This window comes from Heterocephalus glaber, unplaced genomic scaffold, assembly GCF_053883595.1.
Source record: "Heterocephalus glaber isolate CG9 unplaced genomic scaffold, H.glaber_assembly_v1.0 deba00000122, whole genome shotgun sequence".
Lineage (NCBI taxonomy): Eukaryota > Metazoa > Chordata > Mammalia > Rodentia > Bathyergidae > Heterocephalus > Heterocephalus glaber.
Window position 1 is genome coordinate 69,275,652 of NW_028258138.1, and position 18,010 is coordinate 69,293,661.

At 40.8% G+C, this 18,010-nt stretch overlaps 1 protein-coding gene across 2 annotated transcripts in view; it reads left to right on the forward strand.

Moving 5' to 3' along the window:
- The window catches only part of Upk1b (uroplakin 1B), a 28,804-nt gene extending 11,056 nt beyond the window's left edge, over positions 1-17,748 (forward strand). For both annotated transcript variants that reach the window (XM_004835675.3, XM_004835676.4), the window contains exons 2-8: positions 1,177-1,264; positions 2,286-2,486; positions 5,546-5,620; positions 6,384-6,506; positions 9,517-9,696; positions 14,777-14,860; positions 17,476-17,748. In XM_004835675.3, the coding sequence (XP_004835732.1) occupies positions 1,190-1,264; positions 2,286-2,486; positions 5,546-5,620; positions 6,384-6,506; positions 9,517-9,696; positions 14,777-14,860; positions 17,476-17,526 (789 nt within the window). In that variant the 5' untranslated portion in view covers positions 1,177-1,189 and the 3' untranslated portion in view covers positions 17,527-17,748. The remainder of the gene's footprint in view (positions 1-1,176; positions 1,265-2,285; positions 2,487-5,545; positions 5,621-6,383; positions 6,507-9,516; positions 9,697-14,776; positions 14,861-17,475) is intronic.
- The last annotated feature ends 262 nt before the right edge of the window (positions 17,749-18,010 follow it).

The following is an 18,010-nucleotide window of genomic DNA, read 5'->3' on the forward strand; positions in this document are numbered from 1 at the left end:
ACTTAGCTTCTTTACTAAAGCACAAAATCCTAGACTACAACAATCTCCCTTCAGTGTCTTTGTACCACTCAAAATGCAAATTATATCATTTAATAGCTTTTGATTTAAAGCAAGAGGCATGAATTGATTAGCTAATTAATAAAATGTTGTGGTGGGGCTGGCGATTTAGCTCAGTGGTTCTGGTGCCTACCTCGCAAGTGCAAGGTCCTGAGTTTGATCCCCAGTACAAAAAAAAAAAAAAAAAGTTGTGCTATGGACAGCTTTTCTCATGGGATTTCAAGTGCAAAGGCCAAAATGACCCAAACACTTGTCCTTTGTGTTCACTTTAGGGACACCTTAGGGAGGTGAGAGGACCAGGTGCAGCTGCATCTGGCACTACATCTTGTAAATAGATCCTGGGAGCCCATGTGAGCTGCAGGGCAGTGCCTGGAGCCCAGAGTCGCACGGACTAAGGGTGGTAGCCCAACTCTGCCGGTGCTTCTTCTGTGACCCCAGAAAAATGAGTTTACCAACTCAGTTTAAGCTTTAGTTTCCTGATCGGTAAAATGGATGCTCTCCCTCTTTCTTTTTCTACCTAGTTGGGACCTAAGAATTTGACGTGTGCATGTGAAGTTCCAGGTAGAGTAGCACATAGAAGGACCTAAGTGTCAGCCTTTTTCCCTACTGCCCCTCTCATATGACAAGGAGCTGTTATTTGCCAAATATTTTTAAATTTTAAAAAGTCAGAAAATAATGGTTTTTAACCAAAGCCCAGTTTGTGGCAACCAATCACTAACTCTGTAAGCTTAACCTCCGGTTTTCAGTTTGCCCTGGCCAGAGGCTATATCCGCGACCTTTGCAAGCAGCAGTCATGTCCATCCATGGGCACCTCAGCTTTATTCTTTATGCTCTTGTTGACCTTGCTGGGCTCAGTTCACATCTCAGATGTATGCATTCTAATATGTACCATGCCTTAAAGGAAGGCTTTATTTTCTTTTTCTTCTTTATAAAGCTACTGCGATTACTAAGCTCAATAATCAAACTCCCTCCACTACTAAAAGATTATGACCTTGATTTGGGTGCTTTGGGACACAAAAAGACAATATACAGTGGCATGATTTGGTAGTGTTAGGGAAATTGTAGCAGTGTTTTTCAGTAGTTCCTATTAAAATGTAATCTTTTCAACTGTGTCTTCAGCCTGTGGAAAAACATGAAGATGGCCAAAGATGATTCCACTTTTCGCTGCTTTCAAGGCCTGCTGATTTTTGGACATGTGATTGTTGGTGTAAGTAATAAAATTTTTTTCAGAAAATTCTGCTCTTCCTATTAGCATAATTTTGGATTAATCAAAAGTGAGAGTATAAAGGCAAGTACAGTACAGCTACTAGTTCCCTGTGCGTCTTATTCACTTTAAGAGATTTGGTGGTACTATGCTCACTAGGATTCAACTATATAAATAATCATATATAACTATGTAATATAGAAGACCATGGTTGACAAAATTAGAAATTTCCTTCCAACCTTAAAACATAAGAATCTAAAAGGAGTCATGTCCACCATGGTCAGTGTCCAAACACACCTGCCACACACACACACTTTAGTGCTTCTTTCTGATTTCACCTTGGTTTGATTTGAGGGCTCTGTTACTAAGGTTGATGAGGCAGATGTCTCCATCTTCTTATTCTCATATTTGAGGCCAGTCCCAGGGTGTGAGGGTGGCTCAGAAGCTAAGCTGTAATTGGCATGGGAATGAGGAGAAAGCACTTATTTGAGAATGAAGAGAGCTGTCCTTTGCCCCAGCTCTGCCTAACTCTGCATGGCTCTGGATAAATCATCCCCTTTCTGGGCCAAGATTTTTCACTCATGGACATTGAGGTGATCACTACCAAGTTTCCAGCTCTCACTGATTACAATGACCAGAACCACTTCAAATATTATAATCCAGGAATGGGGGTGAAAAACAGTAGGGGTAGAGTTGGGAGGGGGAGAGAACCTCATTCGAGAAGTCACCATCTGAGTGGTTCATGCCCCACCAAAATTTATGGATGGTCTGAGATTGCCTAGGTCTTTTCCCACATTGCAACATAGAGAGACATGTAGAAGGTCTCCAAAGAACAAAGTATGTGGAAGAAGGTTACAAGATGAAAATACCTGTCTGACTTCCTGGGAATGAGGAGCTTGTCAGATGCATGAAGCCTGTGCTGGGGAGGGAGACCATCTCTCTCATCTACCTATTGCCATCTCCTTTCCCATTGCTGTGTTCCTGGCCACCAGCCTGACACTGCCTGTTCTTGACTTACTCCCAGATGTGTGGCATTGCCCTGATGGCAGAGTGCATCTTCTTTGTGTCTGACCAGCATAGTCTCTATCCCCTACTTGAAGCCACCAACAATGATGACATCTATGGGGCAGCCTGGATCGGCATGTTTGTGGGCATCTGCCTCTTCTGCCTGTCTGTCCTAGCCATTATAGGGACCATGAAGTCCAGCAGGAAACTTCTCCTAGTGGTAAGGCTTTAAAACTCTCTGTGGCTGTTTCTTCCCTGAACCAGTTTTGATGTATTGCAATGTTTTAGCTTTTAGGGAGGTAGATGATCCAGATTCAGAAGGAAGAAGGGAGGAGACTTCCTGCAGTAAGATAGATTGTCAAATGCGGGCAGGGATGTCCTCCACTATTGCAGGTCCAGAAGATTCTCACACAGTGAAGCCAAAGGAGAGACAGGTGACCCTGTTGAGAATTTTCCAGATCTGTGCTTCTCTACCTGATGTCTACATGTGCCCAAGAAGTATGACCAGCAATTACATGGGCCAAAGAAAAGGCATAAGGAGAATTTATTTATTCATTGGATTTTTTTCCTTGATGATAAGTAGTTTAAGATATTAATTTAGTTAGGCTTAGTGGAGCACACCTATAGTCTTAGCACTCGGGAAGCTGAGGCAGGAGGAGGATTTCCACAAATTTGAAACCACTCTGGGCTACACAGTGCATTCAGGCCAGCCTGAAATACATAGTAAGACCCTGCCCCAAAAAAGAAAAGTATTATTTTAATATTAAACAGACATTGATATGTTAGGATATAAAATACACTAGACATGAACTTTTCAAAGAAATCATTAGTGCTTTGGAAGATATTTGATCTTGAGGCTGATGGTTTTGTACAATGGCCTGCACTTCCACATGTCATTCACACTGCTTTCCAGAAACCCTGGGGAAGCTTAATACACACCACTGTGTGTGCTCCTTCCTGTCACACCTCACCTGCCTGTGGCCTCCAACTCTGGCCTCACGCCACAGATGCCCAGCCACAGCAGGCCCTACTTTTGCACATGGCAGCAAACGTGCAGCCAGCAGTGCTGAGAAACCTTTATATTGGGCCGAGCCCTCTACTTCCCGCCCTGTCCCCCAGAGCAGCATTTCTCACATTGTGATGGAACACACACACACACACACACACACACACACACACACAACACACACCCCTCTAGCCCTGAAATAACTCTCCTACCTAAATGCTGCAGGACCTGAGAACCACTTTTACAGAACAAGTCCAGCAACTTAAAGGGCTTATTGGTTTACTTTGCCTTTGATCTAACCACTGTCTTTGAACCCAGGGAATGCAGAACATTTGTGTTGTCTGTTTCCTTATGTGAATTAGTTCTAGGGCAAATGTACCCACTTTGGGAAGGTGGTGAAACAGAGAGATGAGAGGCAGATGTCCTTACAGACACCCTTCCCTGCATCCCAGCAGTGCTTTGGGCCAACCCTGTGTGTGCCTGACACAGCCTGGAGAACTGAGCTAGACAGGGGATGAGTAGGAGCAGCGTCCTCTCCTGGCAGCTGAAGGAGAAACACTTGTACTCTGTGCCTCACTGACTTCCTAGCACCACTAATGATTCCGAGGCTCTGTAAGAGAAGCCAGCAAAGCTCTTGGTAAGGAGCAACGCAGCAGCCAATGTAGGAAAAAAATGTTACATGGTCTCTGAAGGTCTCCTGAGCCTACAGCCAGAGCTTTGTTCTGGCCAGGTAGTGAGGGCAGAAGCGGGTCCGCTCGGAGAGCTTCCCGTGCCCAAAGAGGGAGGACAGTGTCTCTTGTTCTCCCTCACTGGTTCTGACCACAGTTCCCCTTCCCTAGAAGGACACGAGTGATATAGGAAATGATATCAGAACCTCTAAATATGATATAAGGGAAATATTATAACTCCCATCCTGTTAGATGTCTAATACGCTGACTTCGTGTTCTCTAAAATCGAAGAATGAATTCTAAGAACAGTGGAGATTAAGAGTAGGAAAAGTTTCTCGAGAGGATAGCTGAGAGGCAGGACAGGTGCTGAAAGGGTAGCCAGGACCCCACTTTTCAGGGGAAGTTTCATAGAGCAAAAACCAAGTGTGTATAATGTAGGTTAAAACTATGATTGGCCAAAAAGGTTACAAGTATAGTCGCTTAGGTAATAGTGATCCAATGGGGGAACAAGTCACATAACAAGTGTGTGTGGAAAGAACAAAGACTTTTCCTAGGAAATGATAGGTCCAGAGGTCTTGGTCACCGACTGAAGTGCCTGATGTCTATCTAGACTTCATTAGGCCAGGTATTACCGCCTACCTTATCCTTTGGGGAAGTAGGCAGGTCTAGTTATTTCGTCTTTATCTTGAGGCCTGGTTGCCAACAGATGCATCTCTGGCCATGGTTGTAACGTGTTTTCATCTTTTGTGCTGATGCTGTCAAGAGCCCAGGCCTACCTGACTGCCTACAATATTTTTACCTAACTTAGCTGTCTATAATATGGGACCAAAAGCACGTGTGCAAAGCTGAGAAAGGCAGAGAGAGCTCTTGCCAATAGTCCCCACCCAGATTCACAGACCATTTGCTGTTCAGATATTTTCCAGCTAGAAACAAGGGCACCTGTGGTGTGGAGGCACTACATGTACACACAACATCTATACCACCCCTGCACACCATGAGTCCTTCTCATCCCCCTGAGCCCATGTCACTAGAGAGGCTGTGAGAGGAGGATGCCAGTAAGTTGCTGCATGCCCAAGGCTGCAGGCTCCTCTCTGGTGAGACTGAGTGAGGGACACTCGGTGTTAAACAGGTTCTGCTTCATCTTTCTCTGACTCCCATGATCCTAAATACTCATCAAATGATAAGGAAAATGTCTCTCAACTAGAGGGGACTTATAAGGCTCTACATCTCAGGTAATACACTAAGATTCTCTGGCATGCCCTAAGCGTGCTCACATGTGCGCATGTGCACACACACACACACACACACACACATTGGTTCATTCTCTTGTATCTGTTTTCACAGTTAAAACGGAAATTCAGGATACCAGATGAGATAGCTGTGTAGTCAATAGCCATTTGTACTCTGAAGAAAGGCAGAGAATTAAGCTGCCTAGCTCCAAGCCTGCATTCCGAGCAGCTGATCAAAGATGGTTTGTGGAGTAATTACATGAATGGCTGGATGGTTGTAGTTAGATAAAAGTGCTGAAAAATCATAGCAATTATTTGGGGAAATCTTTCTTTGGGGGTAAATGTAATGCTTTTTTCTCATTTGTTACTTTCCCAGTATTTCATTCTGATGTTTATAGTATATGGCTTTGAAGTGGCATCTTGTATCACAGCAGCAACACAACGAGACTTTGTGAGTATGCTCAAAACACACAAAGCAAAAATTATAACAGGAATCATCACCATTATCATAATAATATAATAGCTGATGGGTACCAAGCCCTTACTATATCCCATGCATGTTAATATGCACATTAATAATACTTATATAATTCTATTTAATACTCATAAACTTAAGAAGTAGGTAGTATCACTTGTCATTTTATAAATGAAAACATGAGACATAGAAATTTAAAGTAACTTACCCAAAGATACACAGCTGGCAACTGAAGGAGTGAGAAGTCTCAATGCAGACAGCCTGACTCCAGGGCCACGCTGGTGACCCTGATGCTCATCAACACTCTGCATGGTACTGGCCTTCCAGTGGATTGGTCCACATTTCTTCTCATCCCAGACTCACCAACAGTTCAGCACCTTTTTTTCTTCCTTTTGCCACCTCCCTTGCTCAGCAGTGGTGAACTTATGCCATGCATACTGCAGTGGGCTGTTTGTAACATTGAAAGCTCTAAAATGTTTGCCATTAGTGGCTTAGCCTAAGCCACCCCACAATGTCTTCACCTTGAAGTGATTTCTTTTAAGATTGGGATCAGTTCCCAACATGGGGACTTTGGCCAACCTGAAAAGCAGCCTTAGTCAAGTGGTACTTGATACCTCTGAGTATTATTTTGTTCTAAGAGAATGTTAGTGTCCTTAGCAATACAACAAGAAAAAATATTTTCTCTTTCTGGGTGTTAATGTGCTAAATCTCCCTCCTGTTTTGCCTCTCCCCCTTGTAGTTCACACCCAACCTCTTCCTGAAGCAGATGCTGGTGAGGTACCAAAACAACAGCCCTCCAACCAATGATGATCAATGGAAAAACAATGGTGTCACCAAAACCTGGGACAGGCTCATGCTGCAGGTAAGACCTGGGGTCCTGGGGAGAGGCCATGTCACATGGAAACTGGAAACCAGAGGATGTGGTTGGGAGGGAAGCCAATGCCTCCAAGGGGATTTTCTTCAGAGACTTGCTATAGACAAGATTGTCTATACCTCCTATCTACTGAGGGGTACTGCTGGATGTTATAGACATGTCTCAGTGGGACCCTTAAATCTTCATTTTATTTCAAGCAATGATGTTAATTGGCTTACCTTTATAGCAATAATGGCATGGTCAAGAAATTTAGATTAAACATACGTTCAACCTCTTACAACTCAAGTTTTACTTATATTAAATGAACAATGGCTTCTCTACCCTTACAGTGAACTCAAATAGCAATCACTGCCTGTCCTAACTTTTGGGGGCCTTTTCACATCTCTTATGAGCTAGTTCTGCTAAGCCATGGAAAATATGACTTGATTTACTCACCTAACTTTTTCTAACTGGCAATCATTACCTCAAATGCCATCAGACATCTAAGTCTTGCTGAACATTAGCCCCATGTGGCCCTGAGTGTATAAACTGGTATCTTAGTAATCCCTGATATGACCCAACTGGCCCCTGCTCCCATTCCCTGGCCCCACACCAACTTCTGAGCCTGTCGTCAGCAAATACCTCTATAGTCTGGACTCTTTACTCGGCCTTACTAGAAGATTGGCTATCTCTTAGTGGCACTGACTGTCTCACTCTGTTATTTTCTTCCCATGGCATGAGGAAAGTCGCTATGTGCCCTTTGGCTCCAGATGGCTGCCACACTGTTGTCTTTCCTCCCTTGGACTACACTATCTACACTCTTGTACTTTGCCTTTTCTCTTGTTATAAAACGTACTGTCCTTTTTACAAATTCTTAGCTTTCACTCTGCATTCTCTCTCCTTTGCTCCAACAATCTTCCCTGCTGTGATCTACCTTATTCATTGCTCCTTCCCATCAGCATACAACAATGGCTTAAATTCTACACCTTTTCAAAAAACTCTTTCTAACACTCACCTACTATTTTGTTCTACTGCTCTATTTCATGACAAATCTCAAGAGAGATACCCTACACTTGCTGTTTCCATGTGCATACCTCTCATCTGCTTCCATCCAACTGCAACCAGCTTCTGACCCCAGCACTACACTGAAGTGATCCTTAACACAGGTACCATTTACCTCCATCCTGCCAAACACAACCATCAAGTTCCTATCCTCATCTTATTTCCTATCTGATCAGCATTTATCATACCATCCATTCCTTCTGCCTTTGCTGGGTTTTATGCCCTTTTTCAAACTCTGAATGTTGGATTGCTACAAAGCTCAATTCTGGACCTGTTCTCTCAACTCATGTAAATACTAGTCTGAAATAACCCTAGCTCAAACATAACCATTTTCTCCCACAATGTACTAGTCAAAACACAGAATGAGGGTTGGTGATATAGCTCAATGAAAAAATACTTGCCTAGCATAGCTGAGGCCTTGGGTTCAATCCCTAGCACAAGGATAAAAGGAAGGAAGGAAGGAAGGAAGGAAGGAAGGAAGGAAGGAGGGAGGGAGGGAGGGAGAAGGGAGAGAAGGAGGGAGAGAGGAAAGGAAGGTTTATTCTCCTAATTAGATATTTCCTACAATCCAATGGCAAAAGGGGGCATCATTTAAAGATGGTTTTTAATCATTAAGTTTGCTTGGATACATTCATTCTGAAAGTTGAGATACACCTGTAGTTTTAACTTCTTCTCTTGAAACATTTGAGCAGAATTTGTGATAAGAATGAATTGTTTTATCTTCTATCTTTGGTCCTACCCAGAGTGTAAGGATCTCGGTTATGTGACAACTGGTTTTCCTTTTCCATGTATAGGCACAATTAAGTGCCACCAGGTTTTTCCATTTTTTCCAGTTTGTTTTCTCACAATATAAAAACAACATGCAATTACTCTAGAAAAATGTTTAAAATATAGAAAAGTAAAACAAGAAATACTCATAATTTTGTCACCACTAAAATGTTTGTTCTGCTTTTAAATTTCCTCATATATAATATTACAATAAGTATACCTCTCTCTTATTATTGTATCAAGATATTAGTGTTAAGCTGGGTATGGGGAGGCAAGCCTGTAATCCCAGCACTCTGGAAGGCTGAACATGTAGGCAACAAGTTTGAGCCTAGCCTGGGTAACTTAGTGACTTAGCAAGAACCTGTCTCAAAATAAAAAAGGTTATGTTCAATTTCCAGTATTGCAAAAAAAAGCCTAGCAGTAATAATAATTAACATTTATCAAGGGTTTACTATGAACTAGGCATTGTATCTGTTCTAGTTTAAATCTTAAATATCCCCCCACACAAAGTCTTACATGTTCAGAGGTGGGGCTTTTGCAAGACAATTGGATTACAGGGGTGCTGTCCTCACTAGTCCATTGATGAATTCATACCTGAATATGCTGTTGGAGGTGGTCACTGTGGCACCTCAGGAATACTTGTATCCCAGCCCCTTTCTTCTTCCTCTCTCTGCTTCCTGGGTATCATGGGGTCCACAGCTTTCCTTTGCCATGCCCTTCTGCCTTGGAGGCAACCACCCATGGACTGGATCCTCTGAAAACCATGAGCCAAAATAAATCTCTTCTCCTTTAAATTGTAGTGTCAGGATTTTTTTCCAGTGATGGGAAAGCTGACTAATATAGTACCCAACACATTAAGCATATTATTTTACTTGATCATTACAAAAACTCTGTGAAGTAGGAACTATATTTACCCCCACTTTAAGGAAAATGAGGTTTAGAGAATATAAGTAGCATGTCCGAAGCTACAAAAAATTCATTAATGGCTAATAAAGCAACAAATTAAAAATATTTGCAAACTCTAAAATATAAGTTATCAATATCTTCAGCTCTAGTTTGGGGAATTTTTTAGTAAACATCAGACCTGGTAACTTTCCAGATCTTCTTTCTTTATAAAATCTGAGTTGCTACATTGATGGCTCTAGAAAGAACCATGAAAGAGAATTTTGTATCTCTTATCCACTGACAGGACCACTGCTGTGGTGTAAATGGTCCATCTGACTGGCAGAAATACACGTCTGCCTTCCGGACTGAGAACAATGATGCGGACTACCCCTGGCCTCGGCAGTGCTGTGTTATGAACAATCTTAAAGAACCATTGAACCTGGAGGCTTGTAAGCTGGGAGTGCCCGGTTATTACTACAATCAGGTGAGCCCCCTCCTCTCCCAAGACCTGCCAGAGGGTTCTTCTACTCTTTATCAGGAAAATAACAGTAACTGTAGGTCATAAGTTTTCAGTACTGCATCTTTTTTCCTAAATCTGTGTTAATTATTTTCTTTGTTAGTAAACTGTGACTGCTAAGCTACAGCTGATATGGGCAAATTTACATTGTAATAAAATCAGCAGAACACAATATACCAAAGTCCAACTCTGTTTAAATTAAGATACTTTGTATAATACCTAGAATTGGCATTCCAAGGAATATTGACATTAAATATTTTATATCTAGTTTAGATATATTAGTTATACGTTAGTTTAGTTTAGATAGTTTAGTTCATTTAGGTTTAGTTTATATATTAGTTTATATTTAGTTTAGATATATTGGTTATATATTAGTTACAATATTTTATATTTAGTTTACCTAGAATTGGCATTCCAAGGAATATTTACATTAAATATTTTATATTTAGTTTATATTATTATATTTTATATTATTTATATTATATTTATATATTTATATTGTATTTTAGATTATTTTATTTACATAACTTTTTTTATCTTTGCAAACTATGGCAATTGGTTAGGATAAAGGTAGTAATTGTTTATCAGCATTTCTTTTTCAGTAGTAATACAGGACAGTCCTAATAAAATATTAGGTTGGTGATGTGGGTCAAAGATGGTTTGTAAAGTGTCCAAAGCCTATGGGGATCTGGGACTGAGGGGAGACAGAGGACAGGAAGGGGAAGGGGCAGTAAAACTGATGGAGGTGCAGTACATACATGTACCAGTTCCCTGAGATGAAGGTAATTATTACATGTCACAGACCCATACTAATAAAAAAGAAACTAAAAAATAAATAAAAATAAAATTATCCCTTAAAAACAAGGACAAAAAATAAAACAAGGCTGTGAATAAATACATGAATAAATAAATAATGTTTTAAAAGATGGTTTACATACAGACAGACTCTGAACAAGTGATTCCAGGCTGATGAAAATAATGTGACAATCACCATGAAATATTTAAGTTCTTACCCAACACCAGACACTGTTCCAAGAGCCATAACTATACTGACACCTTTCACGCTCAAAAATGGGTACCTGTGTGAGCCCTATTTTACAGATGAGGAACTGAGATGTGAGGTGGTGATCCATATACCTTGTCCAAAGTCACATAACTGGTAAATTGTGGTCAGGATTTAAACCCAAGCAGTCTGGCTCCAAAGCAGGCTCCAAGCCAGTAAGGACTTGGTAAGAGTCCCCCAAATCCCAGGTGAGAGCTCCCACGCCTCTGCCGTCATCTTCTGGGACTCTGCACGCTAAAACACCCTGTCCAGCCTGAAGAGTGAACTCTGTGAGCATGCGCAGCTATGTGCCTCCCTACTGATTAACTGGAGTGAATAACATGGACTGTACACTCCACGTGACAGGCGCCGCACTGCACTGTACTGCACTGCAGAACATCGTGCTGCGCCTGGCAGGGTCCTGGACTAGGATGCACGTGGTAACCCAGAAAAGAGAAGCAAAGGAGAACCCAGAGAGGAGAAATGAGAAGCAACTCTCATTTAGCTTCACAACAACACATCCTGGTACTGTTTGAATCAGTTATGCTCAGACTTCTATAAAAATAAATTCATTGCTCACAATCCCAGTATGAACTATAACTACCACTCCTGTGACTGACAAAATGCTCTCTATTTCAACATCAGAAATGGGGTGTGCAAAAGAGTCTTATTGGGCTATAATTGTGTACAAACCATATCACCTCTCTGAAAGAGACAAAAAGTAGCCTACATGTCTGTTGATAGATGAATGGATAAAGAAAATGTGGTATTTACACACAATGGAGTACTACTCTGACAGAAAGAGGGATAAATTTAAGTCATTTGTAGGAAAATGGGTACACCTCGAGACTTTAATGTTAAGTGAAATGAATCAGACACACAAGCTTAAATACTCCATGGTTTTTCTTATATGAGAAACACAAAATATAAATAAAGAACAAAATAAAAGAAATAGGAGGTAGGGATAGAGATCTTTCTCAGATGGAAAGGGAATCAAGAGATGGAGGGGGGAAAAAGAGATGGGGGGGAGGGAGGGAGAGGAGGCAACAGAGATGAAAAGGAGTTAAGATGTGCTACGGACACATACCAACTCCACACAAGGAATGTAAACATTGAGTACTGCAAACATGTACTCATATAAAAAGACAAAATGGCACCTACCTTCAGGCAGTTCATTTCACAAAAATACTATTTTTCCTAGTACATGTAACATTCTAGTTATGAGGAGAAAAACCTAGCACTGCCAACTTTTCTCGAGTTCAACGAGATGAAATTTGAAGGAAAGATTCAAATCCTCCTCCTCTCACTGCCATGGGACCACCACACTGACTTTGCCAGCCTTTTGAATGCCTTCCCTGTTGGCTCTTTGGCCTCCTGTCTTTACCAGCTCCACTGCCACCCCCAGCCAGCTATGCTACGTGCATGAAACATTGTGACTAAGCTGCACTCTGCCACCAGCATCCTGAGCTCTGGAATCCCTGCCTCTGTCCCCGACTCCCTGTCATTCCTGTCCTCATTCTCACTCATTCTTCACCCCCATCACAGTCTTGTACCCTTTCTGACTCTCCCAAACCCAGTCCTCCCACTTCCAATTTACAGGTCCAGCTAATTCTGCCCAGCAATGCTTTTCCACAAACTATGCCACACCAACTCCTGCTATTCATCTGCTGTCATATTCACCATGCGGAACTATATTGGTTCACAAGTTATTTTTCCTATGAGCCTCCTTAAGGACTATGTATTACTCAATTCTGTGTCTTTAGTGCTTAGCATAATGCCTAGCACAAAGCAAGCACTCAATAAATATTTGGTGGGTGGATGAATGAAGAAGTGAACGGCTCTTTTTTACATCCATAGTACAGCTTTTCAAGATCTACAATCCACAAATGTGCTGCTATAGCCATGAACACTAACAAAATTAGTGACGTTATCAGAAGTGTGGTAATGGTAGAAGTCAACCAGAATTTTACTTAGCAGGAGATGTATATTATGTCATGGTCCACTTACCTCAGAAATGCTATGTACATATTCTGATCACTACACCTCAAGAATATTATAATGGTCCTAAGGAAGTAAAGTACCACTAAAATGATTATTAGTTTCATGAAAATTCACTAATAAGAAAGGATGAAAAATGGGCTTTTATCTGTGAGCTCCATTTAGCTGTAAAAGACTTATTTCTGTCTGTCACAGCGAAATGACCTGGCATCAGGCATAAGTGGGCATAGATAGATAGATAGATAGATAGATAGATAGATAGATAGATAGATAGATGAATGATCATTTCTCAGGATTTTCAGGAGAATAGAAATGGTTTGTGAACCATCAAGTGTGTTACAGATGATTCTGTTGTAATCATTACCTAATATCACATTCCATTCATTCTGTAAATATGTATTGGGTATTTACTTGTGCCAGGATATTACTTTAGGTTCTATAGATTCAACAATGAACAAGATGAAATCTCCCCTAATGAAATTTGCTATATGGGAGACAGATAATAAACATATTACCAAAAATTACATGGTAATTCCAGGTAGCAATGGATGCTATGAGTATAAGTAAAACAGGGTAAAGTATGAAGACTATGATAGGGAAAAAGATTGTCTCTACATTGTTAGTAAAGTCTTCACTGAGATGATATTTACAAAGTTCTGAATTGAGTGAGGACATGAGACACCAGAAAATGGGGGTGGGGGTGGGGGAGTGTCTCAACAAAGGAAGCAGCGAGTACAAAGGCCCTGGAGAGAGAAATTCTTGGCTCTTGGAGGAGCATCAGAGGAGATCAGCCTGAAAAGACAAGAGTGAATGAAGGATGGCTAAAAGACAAGGATGGATTTAGAGTTTGTGAGTGGATTCAGGCTTGTGGGAAACCAGGAGGCTATTGCAGTAATTCTGCAGTGAGGTCCTAGTGGGCCAAGGTAGTACTGGGGAGTGATAAGAAGAGTTTGTGTCTTTAAAGTAGACCAAAAAGGATTTCCTTAAGTGTTAGATGTTGGATAAGGGATAAACAGTTAAGGATAATTCTGAAGTTTTTAATTTTGGAATCTAGGTGAATGGAAATTCTGTGTAGGAAAAGAGTAAATAGGGACAAATCAAGGAACAGCAAAGACGGAGCATGTACATAGATAAACAAGGGACAAAGACAGAGTCATAAAGGTCAGAACCTCAAGTACCCACTGGGTAGAGCTTATACTTCATGGTCAACCTAGGACATCTGCTAGAGGATTTGCCTCTGGATTTCATGGTTCGTGGAATCAGGCCTGGTTGTTGCACTTCCTAAGCATTCTATTCCCTGTGATTCCAGGGGTCCAGTGGTGGTTGCTTGCATGGCAAGCACATAGCCTTACACACATATCACTCCAGGACTCTGCTTAGTGACTAGGTCAGAGTATGCTACCTATAAATACCTACTGGGTTATGTCATGTGTGAATGAATAAATAAAATCTAATCACTCTTTTGCATAAACACCATGGCTTTTCAAGTTCTCACTAGAATCCAATACAGATATGTTGAAATATGATGTGAAATGAGAAATTAGGGGACATGATGTAGGGGTTTTGTTAATAGTTATCTTTAAATGCCAACAGAAGACCTTTGATTTTCATGCACCGGAAGCGTTTTTACTTAAAAACAAATTTTAAAAATAACTCTGCTTTCAATCACCAATGAATCCTTTTGGAAAGGAAAAATTCAAATTTTTAAAGAGCATATTGTCCACATATTTAATATGGAAAATATGTTATGCTATAATATTAACACTTTTCAGTGAGACTAAGTAATAAATACAAAGATAAGTGGGACGTGGGTAATTATTCAACAGTATTATTTATGTTCCCTTAGCAAAACAGTCATAGACGCTTCCTTGCCATGGGGATATGTAAATAGGCTGGTTGTGAAACTGGGCTCTGGAGGTTACTGACTCAAGTAGGGATCTGTTCTCTCACCCATTTCTTACATCTTTTCTTTCTGGTTCCTATCACGCCATCGTGGATGTGACGTAGGGCTGCTATGAACTGATATCTGGGCCAATGAACCGCCATGCTTGGGGCGTTGCCTGGTTTGGATTTGCCATTCTCTGCTGGACTGTAAGTACTGCCCTGCACATGTTTTATTTCTAAAAGGGGTGACTTGAAAATTACCATGGTCATCGAAATCACACTATAAGATCTAGACACAAAATCTTGCAGCTGAATGCTAATCTGGCACCTAAACAATGACAGTGGGTTCTCTTAAGGCCTGGGGAGTTAGTTCCCTGGGGAATTAATACAGTACCTGATCTTTCTTCAGGCTGCCTGGAGCCCACTGACCTCCAAGGGGCTGGGCAGCATCTTTCCCTTGCTTGGACTTCTTCAATTCCAGCCTGATGCTCCAGATCTCCCAATTTCATTAACTCATGACACTAGATCTCAAAGACCTCTATAGATGGCTCCTGCCTAACACAAATCTGCCTAGTTCCTCCCGAAGAACTGCTCTGGCAGTCTCATCATTTCTGACTGCCCCTTTACCTGACACACATAAAACAAGAGACCAGAGCTGTGCTTCTCAGCCCTGGCTGCACATTAAAATCTCCTGGAGGAGCTTTATTTTTAAAAATATACTTGAACCTCAACCTCTGAGATTCTGCTCAGTTGAGCTGAGGTAGGCCCTAGGCTTTCTTCTTCTCCCAAATTATTCTAGTTTGCTGTCAGGACCAAGAACTATTGCCTTTGCTTAGCAGTCCCAAACTCTTGATGTCAGAACCCCTTGACACTCTCAAAATATATGAAGGATTCCAAAAAGCTTTTGTTTATATGACCTGTACCTATTGATATTTACCCTCATTGGAAATTAACAAAGTAAAAGGTTAAATATTTATTAATTCATTTTAAAATAATGCAATTACAAATTAACATAAAAACATATTTTTGGTGGGAGAAATAACTATTTCACAAAACAAAAAAAAATGAGAAAAGTGGTAGTGTTTCAAATCCCATTAAAATCTGGCTTACTAGAAGGCAGCCAGATTACTCCTTCAATCTGTTGTAATATGTGACCAAGTTGGAAGAAAATATACCCTTCACAAAGATATATAATTGAAAAATCAGGAATGTTTTAATAACCTTATCTAAAGATAATCATGAATATTCTTCTGATACTACACCAAAATCCACACATTTCTTACAATCAATTGTAAAATGGAATCTAAAAGTATGTTAATGAACTTTTCATACTTTGCTACATTAAGATACATTACATTGGTTTGTCTTGAACTTTGCATAAATCTTTTATCCATGCATAATTCTATATCATGAGTTGGCTCGCTGTACTATGCAGATCTTCCAAATGATGATTGATTGATTTATGCAACATTGAAATATCATATTCATTGATATTAAGTAGGTGATCTATAATTTTTGAATTAATGAATGAATAAATGAATGAAAGGGGTTTTTTTTTGAGACAGGGTCTCACTATATAGTTCAGCCTGGCCTTGAACTCATGGCAATCCTCTTGCCTCAGCTTCTCAAGTGCTGGGACTACAGGTGTGTGCCACCACACCCAGCTGAATGAAAGACTGTAACTGTGAAGTTACTGTTTATATTTGTGGGAACGATAGAAAAACATGTAAAGACTTTTGAGTATCTTAGTACAGTACTCCAGAATGATTATATCCCTTGATATTTCCAGGGATTCTAGATATTATAAGCCTCTCTTAAAATTCAAAAGATAGAAGCAAAGGAAACTAAAGGTACTGAGATTCCTTCATGGTCAAGATATTATGTCAAATTATTTTAATATTAAATTCCCACAAGGGTAGCTCTGTAGGTAGCTGCCAGTCTCTCATCTTACAAGGAACAGTACTTACGAAGCTGCCCTAGGCATGTCCAGTTCCCTGCTGCTTTCCTGTGGTGGTTAATGAAGTAAACTCTGAGGCTGACTGCCTGGATTGGAACCTAGCTCTTGTTTACTATGCGGGTGAGATCCTAATCTCCATGCCTTGGGTTCTTCAGAGGGTATGGAAGCAACAGTGCCTGATGTATACAAGGTCCCCTAGTAAACCTTAGACCCAACCCCATCATTATTATTTCATTATCTTGTTCACTCTTCTATCTCTGAGGGAGGTAAAGAAGATGGTGTATTTATTTTACAGATTCAGGAACTGAGGCTCAGGAAAGCTAAGTCCCTGGAAGTAAGCACCATGTAGGTGAAACTCAGCCCAGATATCCCAACTCCTTGCCTGAGTCAGACATGCTGAGTTCCGTGGCATCCTTCAAGAGCAGCTGTGCCACACCAGCTGTCCCCTGGGAGGAGAAGTTTGATACCAGCAGCCAAAAACGTTACCCCAAAATGGTATCTACTAGAAACGGGAATGCACAAGAGACTTGATGGCAAGAGGAAAGAACTTCTCCAGGGTAGGAGTAGGGGGTTTAGTTTAGTACAGAACTGAGATGCTCAACCTCAGAAGTCGGGGAACCTCAGATGAGAATTGGGGTTGAAAAGTGGGGAATAAGGACGCTGCCTGTGAGTGACACTGAGTTCAAGTGAAGCTTTGGAACGGGACTCAGTGTCACATCTGCTGTGTAATAATGCTTAGGGCAAGGCTACACTTAGAAAATGCTGTGTCACCTAAGCCTGGATGAACCTAACCTCATTTTTTTGAGTAGAAGATGTTTCTTAAAAATTTTTTAAATTTACTTTTGTTTTTTCCCTTTTATTCTAGTTTTGGGTTCTCCTAGGTACCATGTTCTACTGGAGCAGAACTGAATATTAAGCACAAAGTATGACTACCGTACCTCCTTCCTCTGGGGACTCTGGATTGGATTTGGTGCTGGAACCTGTTCCTCCTAAATTTGTACCTGCAGTAACATGCACATCTTCATCACATCACCGAGGCAGAGCACATGGAGCTGCTTTAGGCTCCCCGGCTCTTACTGTTCTCAGGAATGCTATTTTTCATTCTGTATCATTTTTGTGCATTAAAAGATGGAGAGAATTTGGAAAATGGTGACTACTCCCACCCCTATTTATATATTATATGGGGGCATAAAGACATTTCAAGAGCCGATCTGCCCATATTTCTCAAGTTTTCTAAAAATAAAAATCTTCCAAGGCTTCCATTTATCTCAGTATTTTCCAGATGAGTGAAGAAAGGAAAGAATGCAGAATGTACCTTTAGCCTTTTATTCCATGGCTCCTGTCTTATCAGACTCCAGCAATTCTCTTAATACTGCCTTCACACCCTTTTATTCTCCAGA